This window comes from Caloenas nicobarica, unplaced genomic scaffold (assembly GCF_036013445.1).
Source record: "Caloenas nicobarica isolate bCalNic1 unplaced genomic scaffold, bCalNic1.hap1 Scaffold_231, whole genome shotgun sequence".
NCBI lineage: Eukaryota > Metazoa > Chordata > Aves > Columbiformes > Columbidae > Caloenas > Caloenas nicobarica.
The window spans coordinates 172,195-182,631 of NW_027017220.1; the positions used below are offsets into that span (position 1 = coordinate 172,195).

General features: G+C 57.4%; 1 protein-coding gene and 1 long non-coding RNA gene across 2 annotated transcripts; both read right to left on the reverse strand.

The window, feature by feature from the left end:
- Positions 1 to 3,554: 3,554 nt before the first annotated feature.
- On the reverse strand, positions 3,555 to 6,638 carry LOC136002733 (uncharacterized). Its single transcript, XR_010607971.1, has 3 exons — positions 5,908 to 6,638; positions 4,269 to 4,320; positions 3,555 to 4,177 (listed from the first exon to the last, which is right to left on the reverse strand). It is a non-coding gene; the product is annotated as an uncharacterized LOC136002733 (long non-coding RNA).
- A 77-nt stretch (positions 6,639 to 6,715) lies between these two features.
- LOC136002731 (DNA-binding death effector domain-containing protein 2-like) lies at positions 6,716 to 10,126 on the reverse strand. The gene is made up of 4 exons (XM_065657993.1): positions 9,684 to 10,126; positions 9,216 to 9,266; positions 7,916 to 8,017; positions 6,716 to 7,105 (listed from the first exon to the last, which is right to left on the reverse strand). Exons 1-4 carry the CDS (start codon positions 9,979 to 9,981, stop codon positions 6,759 to 6,761), a joined length of 798 nt encoding a protein of 265 aa, XP_065514065.1. The 5' UTR covers positions 9,982 to 10,126; the 3' UTR covers positions 6,716 to 6,758.
- Between the last annotated feature and the right edge of the window lie 311 nt (positions 10,127 to 10,437).

The following is a 10,437-nucleotide window of genomic DNA, read 5'->3' on the forward strand; positions in this document are numbered from 1 at the left end:
GCTGCTGATACAAGAAAACCGGCACCCAATTGGCGATAGGCCAATCGGCACCCGCATTCCAGACCCCGGGATGGCGCCTGAGATGTCTGTCATGCCCCTCGGGCACGACGAGACCCCAGGATCGTCTGAACGGCGCAAGGCAGGCTTCCCGAAGTGCACAACAACGCAGACACAGGCTGGAGCTGCCCTGCCCAAGCTGGCATCGCACTGTAAGGTTCCCTGCGCCCTTTACCCACCCAAAGGGGACTGTTCCTGGACGGCCCTTTCCCCTCTGAGATCTTTAGCCCCCCGCCCCTGCAGTTCCCAGCCCCTTCCCAGCCCCCGTGCCTCCACTTAGCTTTCAGAGGGCCAAGGGACTGAATCCATCCGGGGAGGAAAACCCCACATGGGCTCACGGGGATCTTCCTGCAGTTGCCAGTTTCCCCTTCATCCCCTGCAATAAGAAAAGAAAACAGACACACACTATTGAGCACCAGGGTAATATTTACCAGTACTAGTCTAATAGCCACTGCGCACCTTGGCTGAGTTCTGGGAAGGACATTTGAATGATCCACCAGGGGCCACCGCCCACTGCAAGGGTTCTGGGGACAACCCCGTGTTCTGTGGGTGATCAGGGAGGCGATGAGCCACCCCAGAGCCAGAAAGACACTCTGCCTTATGGCCCCGCTGCTTCCTGCAGAAGTGCTAGAACTCCATCTACAGATACAAGACGCTCACTCTAACCCCTGCTAGATCACCTGAGCGTCAGTCCTAGGAGAAAAGATTGTATCAGCAGCTTGGTATACAGCAGCACAAACCAAAACACAACGCTCCATTTTCATTGCAGTTAGGAGCTCCAGGAAAATGCAAATCTTCTAGAATTCAATCAATAAATTATGCAAGTTACAAACCTTTGCTGCTCCTGGAGCTCTTACCTCTAGCAGACACCTCCACTTCTCCAAACAGGTCTGTCCATGCTGACTAAACAGCTCCAAAGCTGCCCACTGCTGAAGGAGCAGCAGAGAACCAGCACCAAAGCAGCCCTGGAGCAGAATGAGCTCTCTGCCCAGGGGCTGGGGCTCAAATACCCCGGGCCCCGCCCACCCCCCTCCCACAATCCCCTGGGGAAGGGGCGGGGTCAATCAGCCCAGGCCCCGCCCACCACCCTGACCAATCACCTGGGGAAGGGGCGGGGTCAATAATTAATATGGTAATAAATAGATTCTACGAGAATCTCTTCTAAAAAGTAACCCAGGGCTTTCTTTGCCTCCCCAGGACTCCAAAGGTCTCCCCAGGACCCCCCTCATCCTCCAGGGCTCCCCGGACCCTCCCCAGCTATCGCCTCGTCTCCCTGGGGCTCCCCTGAGATCCACCGTCCTCCCCAGGGTTCGCATCGATTCCCCGAGGCTGCCAAGTTCTCCCCAGGGCTCGTCTTGGTTCCTCAGGGCTCCCCAAAACGTGTCTTGGTTCCCCAGGGCTCCCCAAAACGTGTCTTGGTTCCTCAGGGCTCCACATTCCTCCCCAGGGCTCCCCAAAACGTGTCTTGGTTCCTCAGGGCTCCACATTCCTCCCCAGGGCTCCCCAAAACGTGTCTTGGTTCCTCAGGGCTCCACATTCCTCCCCAGGGCTCCCCAAAACGTGTCTTGGTTCCTCGGGGCTCCCCATTCCTCCCCAGGCTCCCCAAAACGTGTCTTGGTTCCCCGGGCTCCCCATTCCTCCCCAGGGCTCCCCAAAACGTGTCTTGGTTCCTCAGGGCTCCCCAGAACGTGTCTTGGTTCCCCAGGCTCCCCATTCCTCCCCAGGGCTCCCCAAAACGTGTCTTGGTTCCCCGGGCTCCCCATTCCTCCCCAGGCTCCCCAAAACGTGTCTTGGTTCCCCAGGGCTCCCCATTCCTCCCCAGGGCTCCCCAAAACGTGTCTTGGTTCCCCAGAGCTCCCCATTCCTCCCCAGGCTCCCCAAAACGTGTCTTGGTTCCCCGGGCTCCCCATTCCTCCCCAGGCTCCCCAAGACGTGTCTTGGTTCCTCAGGGTTCCCCAAAACGTGTCTTGGTTCCTCAGGGCTCCCCAAAACGTGTCTTGGTTCCCCGGGCTCCCCATTCCTCCCCAGGGCTCCCCAAAACGTGTCTTGGTTCCTCAGGGCTCCCCAAAACGTGTCTTGGTTCCCCGGGCTCCCCATTCCTCCCCAGGGCTCCCCAAAACGTGTCTTGGTTCCCCAGGGCTCCCCATTCCTCCCCAGGCTCCCCAAAACGTGTCTTGGTTCCCCAGGGCTCCCCATTCCTCCCCAGGGCTCCCCAAAACGTGTCTTGGTTCCCCGGGCTCCCCATTCCTCCCCAGGGCTCCCCAAAACGTGTCTTGGTTCCCCGGGCTCCCCATTCCTCCCCAGGGCTCCCCAAAACGTGTCTTGGTTCCCCAGAGCTCCCCATTCCTCCCCAGGCTCCCCAAAACGTGTCTTGGTTCCTCAGGGCTCCCCAGAACGTGTCTTGGTTCCCCGGGCTCCCCATTCCTCCCCAGGCTCCCCAAAACGTGTCTTGGTTCCTCAGGGCTCCCCATTCCTCCCCAGGCTCCCCTACAGGCCTCTGTTGGCTCTGTCGGGCCAGGGGCGTGGTCTCCACCCGGGGGCGTGGCTCCTGTGGGGGGCGTGGTCTTCCAGAAGGGGGCGTGGTCTGCAAGATGGGGGCGTGGTCTCCAAGCCGGGGCTCAGTCCCGGTTCCCCCCCGGGTCCTAGCGCCCCCCCAGCCCCGGGGACCAGGACAACCCTCAGGGGATGGGAGGGGGGGACCCACTTACTCCCATTTGGGGGTGCACAAAAAGGGGGGGCAGGTGATGGTCTGACACCAGCCCGGGGGCGTTGGGGCTCCTCGCGGGGGCAGGGCAGCTCGTGGGTACTGGGGAAGGGGCCACGGGGGTGCCCACGGTATTTGGGGGCTCTGGAGGTGACACCCCCACTGGGACCCAGGCGCCTTCGTGATTCCCAGGGGGGTCCCCTCGGTGTCCCCGGGGGATCCCCCAGCCCCATAGGCTCTGCCTGTAGCCCCCCCCAGTCCCCCACGCCCACCCCATAGACCCTTGTGCCCCCCCCATAATGGGCAGTGGAGGCGTGGTCAGAAAGGGTGGTGATGTGGACAGAGGTGTGGGGTGCTGTGGGGCAGAAACATGGATCTGTGGGGCAGAATGCAGAAGCCGTGAGGTGCTATGTATGTATAGGGTAGAGTGCAGGAGCTATGGGGTGCTGTGGGGCACCACTGTGGATCTATGGGGCAGATTGGAGGAGCTATGGGGCGCTGTGGGGCAGCACTGCAGATCTATGGGGCAGAGTGAAGGATCTATGGGGTGCTGTGGGGCAGTGCTGTGGATCTATGGGGCAGAGTGAAGGATCTATGGGGTGCTGTGGGGCAGCACTGCAGATCTATGGGGCAGAGTGAAGGATCTATGGGGTGCTGTGGGGCAGTGCTGTGTGTCTATGGGGCAGAATGGATGAGCTATGGGGCAAACAAACCCCTCCGGTTTCACCGAAACGCCCCAAAAGACGACTCTCCAGGCTCCCCGTGGTCATGTCACTTTATTTATTGTCCCCCTGCCCCTTTTGGGGGGGGGCGGAGCCTTTGGAAGGCGCCAGCCAATCAGGCAAGAGCGATGGTCATGTGTGGGAGGAGCTCGGCCAGGTGTGCGGGGCTTCTAGACCAGGGCCAAGGGTCTGTTGGCCAATTGGAGGCGGCGCAGCTGCGGGCAGCCAGCCAATGGGGCGAGGGCGGAGGCGTGGCCGAGGGCTGGGGGCGGAGTCAAGGGGAGGAGCCAATCAGAGCCCGGCCCCAGCGCCCCCAGTTCATCCCAGTGACCCCCCAGTCCCTCCCCGTCCATGGCTGTTCCCCTTCAGTTCCTCTGGTTTCCATGGAGATCCAGCTCCTCCAGGCAGGGAGGGGCGGGAACCCCCGCAGGGTCATGACCTTGTTGAGTGACAGGTCCAGAACCTGCGGGGGAGGGGCAGCCGGACGCCTGGGTCCCTCCCGGACGCCTGGGTCCCTTATTTTGGGGCACTGCTGTGTCCCCACTGGACGCTCTGTCAGGCTTCGTTGGGCTCTGTCGGCCTCTGTCAAGCTCTGTCGGGCTCTTTTGGGCTTTGTCAGGCTCGGAACACCCTCTGTCAGCCTCCGTCACCTTCAGCTGCCACGCTGTTGACCGCGTTGAGGCCCAGCTACCCCCTGTAAAACACAAGCAAAGGATGCTCGTACCTGCACCAGAAACACAAGACCTGAAACGAGATGCTGCTTCAGCCCTGCGCTCCTTGCTCACCTCGACCGAGGAGCTGCGGTGCTGATACCCGGCTTTCCTCTTGGCTTCACACCTATAAAACAGAGAAACAACCAAACTTACATAGGGGCACACGGACAACGCCACTCTAACAGCACCAAAAACACCCAACAACAAGCACCACTGCAAGACCGGAGATGGCATCAATCAAAAGAATCCACAGGGCGGCAGCGGTGAGGCGAGGAGCCTCTACTGCAAACCCCGAAGAAAAAGGAGCCGAACATCACGGCGCCTTACGAGACGGCAGCACCGGCACAGCAAACGGAGACGGCAGCACCGGCACAGCAAACGGAGACGGCAGCACCGGCACAGCAAACGGAGACGGCAGCACCGGCACAGCAAACCCCCGAGTTCAGGCGGCCAGTTCCCCATCCAGGGCCCCACGGGCACCTGCTGGGACTGGCAGGTGGGGACTCGGCGCAGCCGGGACTCGAACCCGCAACCCCCGAGTTCAGGCGGCCAGTTCCCCATCCAGGGCCCCACGGGCACCTGCTGGGACTGGCAGGTGGGGACTCGGCGCAGCCGGGACTCGAACCCGCAACCCCCGAGTTCAGGCGGCCAGTTCCCCATCCAGGGCCCCACGGGCACCTGCTGGGACTGGCAGGTGGGGACTCGGCGCAGCCGGGACTCGAACCCGCAACCCCCGAGTTCAGGCGGCCAGTTCCCCATCCAGGGCCCCACGGGCACCTGCTGGGACTGGCAGGTGGGGACTCGGCGCAGCCGGGACTCGAACCCGCAACCCCCGAGTTCAGGCGGCCAGTTCCCCATCCAGGGCCCCACAGGCACCTGCTGCAGGTGGGACTCGAACCCCCAACTCCTGGTTTAGGGGCCAGCGGCACCTGGGACCCTCATCACCCTCGCCGAACATTCTCTTCTCTTTATACCATTTTAACCCATTTTAAATGTTTTCCCCCCTTTCCAAGCAGTTTCTCTCACATTTTATTCCTCTCCCCCCCTTTTCAGATCGACACAATTTCACTTTTAAGGTGTTTTAACCCTGTTTTTAACCCTTCCCGTTGTATTTACACCACACTTGATTTATTTTATGTGCAGTTAACATACTTTAAAACAGACGGTTTGGGCATCTTTTATATAAAATACTCCTTAAAAATCTCCATCTTGTGTCTATTTTGCATCAAATAGACTTTTGAAGTGTCCAGTTTATGGCAAATATCCATTAAAATGGTTTTCTTGGTGCCTATTTTATATGAAATTCTCATTAAAATGGCAATTTTGTGTCCATTTTACATCATATTTACATTAAAATGTTTATTTTTGTTCCTATTCCATCCAAAATTCCCATTAAAATGGTGATTTTTGTCCACTTCACGTCAAATTTACATTAAAATCTCCATTCTTGCACCTCACGTCCAGCGCACACAAAATCGTCCATTTTACGACAAATCTGCACTAAATGTCCATTTTTGTATCTATTTTATGGAAAATACATATTTTAAATGTCTATTTTGTGCGTTTTCTGTCAACACCAAAACGTGGATTTTCCACCCAAAACAGGCGTTTTCCCCGATTTCGCCCCATTTTCCATATTTCACATTTTTAAACGTTTTTTAACCCAAATTTTTGGGCATTTTGGGGCTGGATCCCCTTTTGTGGGACTCACCTGCTCCTCCGGTGATGTCATCAGCCCCAGTGACATCATCACCCCACAAAAAGGCCAAACACATGGGAAACACTCATTACTTTAATTAATTAACTCATTTACATATTTACATACCTACAAAAATAAAGGGTGGGGACTATGCGGGGGGGGCCCCGGTTTTGGGGGGAAAATGACAAATTTCGGGGGGAAAAGGCCCCGAATCAGCCCCCGGCCGCCAGTTTGGGAACCACAAAACCCCCTTAAAACCCCCAAAAAAACCCATTTTTGTGCAGATTTCAGGGTGCCCCCCCAGCTCCCCCACCGGGGGGGGGCACGACCCTGCCCCCCCCTTTTTTTGGGGGGGGGGGGCCCACATTTTGGGGTGAAAAAACAACCCAAATGTTCCGCTTTTCCTCACCCCCAGCCACCGTGTTCGGCTCCTTGGACCCCCTTAAATGCCCCAAAAATGCCCATTTTTGTGCACAGAAGTGGGGGAGACGTTTTGGGGCAAAAAGAGCCTGTTCCCCACTTTTCCCACCCCCAATACATAAAAACTAGGGGGAAACAATTTTGGGGGAAAACCCCCCCAAATTTGCCCTTTCTCCCCAGCCTCAGGCACCATTTTAGGTTCCTTAAACCTCCCCAAAAAAACCCATTTTTTGCCCAAAAGCAGGGTGGAGACACATTTTGGGGTGAAAAGAGCCTGTTCCCCACTTTCCCCCCCCCCCAATACATAAAAACTGGGGGAAACAAAATTCTGCGAGAAAAACCCCCCGAACGTGCCCCTTTCTCCCCCCTCCAGCCGCCACTTCAGGCCCCTCCTCAGTGCCCCAAACCCCCCGTTTTTCCCCCAAAACGCCCGTTTGTTGCCCTCAGTGCCGCCCCGCGCCCAGCAGGAGGCGCCGTCCCGCCTCGTAATCATCCTGATCAACGCTAACGAGCAACCGCACGTCCTGGGGCCCCCCCCCCAAAAACACCCCCCTGAGCGCCTCCCCCAGCGCCCCCGTCACGTAATCGCCCCAAAACGCCTCCAAATAGGCCAATTCCGAAAACTTGATGTCGCACAGAATCGAGCCCAGATCCCGCGATTTCAGGACCCCGCTGGCCTGGCCGAAAATGTCAAGTTCTCGCCCCAAACCGCGGGGCCGGGAGGAGCCGACGCTGCGGCGCAGGACGGACTCGGGGTCGCTCAGCTCGGCACGGACGCGCAGGCGGACGTCTGGGGACAAAAAGGATGAAATTGGGAAAAAAAGGGAAAAAACAGCACTTAGAGAGGGAAAGGGGGGTCCAGGGAACAGATTTGGGGGCAAAAATGGGAATTAGGGGGAAAAATGGGGGTTGAGGTTGCTCAGGTTGAGCAGATGCGCAAGCGGACGTCTGGGGGAAAAAAAGGATGAAACTGGGAAAAAATGGAAAAAAACAGCAGTTAGAGAGGGAAAGGGGGGACCAGGGAACAGATTTGGGGGGTTATATGGGAAATTTGGGGGAAAAAATGGGAATTAGGGGAGAAATTGGGGTTGAGGTCCCTCAGGTTGAGCGGACGCGCAGGTGGATGTTTGGGGAAAAAAAAACACACAGAGAAATTGGGAAAAAACGGCAGTTTTACAGGAAGATGGAGGTGGGGGGAGGGAAATCGAGGGGAAATTTGGGGAAAAAAATGGGAATTCATGGGAGAAATGGGGGTGGAGGGGGAAAAGTGGGGGTTGAGGTCACTCGGGTCAGAGCAGACGTGCAGGCAGATGTTTGGGGGGAAAAAGGGCGAAACTGGGAAAAAAAATCGGAGTTAGAGAGGGGAATAAGGGTGGGGGAGACGGACTGGGGAGAAATTTGGGGGGAAAAATGGGAATTTGAAAGAAAAATGGGGATTGGGGGGGAAATAGAGATGGATAAAGGAAAAAAGGGGATCTGGGGACCAAAAAACCAGGGGATTTGGGACAAACCCTGGGAGTTTATGGAGTGACCAGCCCCAGTCTGACCAGTAGCCCCAGCAGGTTTTGCCCCAAACTCGGGGATTTTGCCCCAAACTCACCACACGTGACCTTGGGCGGCGGCTCCAGGGGGGGCGGGGCCGGGTGGGGGAGGGGCGGGTGTGTCCTCCTGCGGGGGCGGAGCCTCTTCCGGGGGGCGGGGCCTGGGGGGAGACAGGGGTCAGTGACCTATGGGGACGTACAGAACCCCTATAGGGCCCTGTAACCACCCATAGTGCCCCATAGGTCCCTGTACGGCCCCACAACAACCCCCATATGAGCCCTACAGCCCCTATAGTGTCCTATGGGAGCCCCACAGTGACCTATAGAACCCCCGGACCACCCCACAGCCCCTATAGTGCCCCACAGGAACACTGCATGAGCCCCACAGCACCTATAGTGCCCTATAGGACCCTGGTAACAGCCCATGTGCCCTACAGAACCATATATGAGCCTTATAGTGCCCCCAGCACCTATAGCACCCCTATACCACCCCATGACTACATATAGAACCCCACAGAGCCCCTACTACCCCCCCAGCCCCTATAGCACCCCCTATGCCCCCCAGCACCCCGTATCACCCCACAACCAGCTACAGAAACCCTACAGCACCCCATGACCACCCATAGCACCCTATGGCAGCACCTATACAAACCCTATAGAACCCCCATACCCCCACAGCACCTACAGCACCCTATAGTGCCCATATACCACCCCACAAACACCTATAGAAACCCTATAGCACCTCATAGAGCCCCCATACCCCCCCCCCCCAGCTCCTATAGCCCCCCCATACACCTCCAGCAGCTATAGCACCCTATACCCCCCCATACCTTCCTCAGTAACTATGGAAACCATATAGTCCCCCCATACCCCCCCAGCACCCATAGCACCCCATAGGACCCCTATGCCACCCCATAACCACCTATAGATGGCCTATAGCACCCCCATATTCCCCCAACCCCTACAGCAACCCCATATACCCACCAGCACCTATAGACACCCTATAGTTTCCCATACCCCCCAGCATTTATAGCACCCTATAGCCCCCTCAGCACCTATAGAGCCCTATAACACTGCCATAGCCCAACAGCATCTATAGCACCCTATAGCAGCCCCGTACTTTCTCCAGTACCTACAGAAACCCTATAGCCCCCAACACCTCCACAACCCTATAGCCCCCCAACACTTATACAGCCCCTATAACACCCTCATACCCTCCCCAGTACATATAGCATGCTATAGTCCCCCCATACCTCCACCAGCACCTATAGACATGCTATGGTCCTTATAGAACCTCTACAGACCCCTAAAGAACCCCACAGACACCTATAAAACCCTAGAGACCCCTATAGAACTCACGCTCCCCCCGCCGCTCTCTGGCAGCTCTGTCTGCGTTGCGCTCGGGGGAAACTGGAAAAAAATAAACAGGAAAAAAAAAACCAAAAACGCTCCCATTATTTGGGCAAAAGCCACTGGGTGACATCACGGCTCATAACCGGGGGCACAAACCACTGCAGGTCGGGCCCAAAACTCCCATTATTCTGGTGACCCAAACCCCCCGTTATTTGGGTCATTTCCCCCACAGGGGACCCCAAGTGACCCTAGGGTGACCCCAGATGATGTCAGGGTGATGTCACAGCACCGCAATGACGTCATAGCCAGGGTGCGGCCTCCTCAGCATCACAAATCTCAACAGGTCATGCCCAGAACCCCTGTGATTTGAGTGCCTCAAAACTCCAGTTATTTTAACGATTTCCCCCTCGGGTGACCCCCGGTGAGCCTGGATGACATCACGGTGATGTCACAGTGCTGTGATGACATCATTACCGGGGCGGGGCCGCCGTAACGTCACAAATCTCAGCAGGTCGTGTCGCCGCAGCCGCCGCAGCAGCCGCAGCAGGTTCCCCAAATTCCCCTCGTCGCACAGACCCCGACGCTCCAGCTCCAGCAGCAGCTCCTGGGGGGGCCGGGGGGGTCCCCCCAAATCCAGGGGGGCGTCCAGAGCGTCCGGGGGGGTCCCCGAACCCCACGGGGGCGCCTGGTCCAGGAGAAACGACAGAAGAGCCGCGTCCCGGGGGGTCAGTTGGGCCCCCAGCACCTCGAAGAGGCGGCGCAGGGACAACATCCCATAATAGTCCAGGCAGGCGTCCTCCTCCCACGTCTGTCGCGATATCGGGGTCACGTCGCGATAGCTGGAGCCGTTGTCAGCGTCCGACCCCCCCCCAGGTGGGGAGTGGAGCTGGGAGAGCGACCGGAGCGACTCCAGGGTGGAAGCCAGTCACTAATTAACAGTAATTAACCTGCAAATAAGCAACAGGGAGATGAGAAAAGGGCCCCGAGCCAACACCCCAAACCGGGGGTTCAGACGCCCGAAAAACACCCAAAGAAAACCACCCCAAAATCACTAAAAATCCCCCTCTCTAAAAAACCACCAAAAAGCCCCCAAAGCCACCATGAAATCCAAAAAAGTCCCCAGGGAAAACACAGCAAAACCCCCCCAAAAATAACAGGAAACCCCCAATCTCACCCCAAAACCCCCACAAAAACACCAAAAAGGCCCCAAAAAGCACCCAAATAACAC

Bases quoted from the DNA above. Each gene is read 5' to 3' on its own strand.
- LOC136002731 (XM_065657993.1), bottom strand. From the start codon at position 9,981: ATGTTGTCCCTGCGCCGCCTCTTCGAGGTGCTGGGGGCCCAACTGACC. The intron at 9,267-9,683 runs GTAATGATGTCA...ATTTTTTTCCAG, and splicing joins GTTACGGCGGCCCCGCCCCG to TTTCCCCCGAGCGCAACGCA. The intron at 7,106-7,915 runs GTGAGTTTGGGG...TTTTGTCCCCAG, and splicing joins GCCGCCCAAGGTCACGTGTG to ACGTCCGCCTGCGCGTCCGT.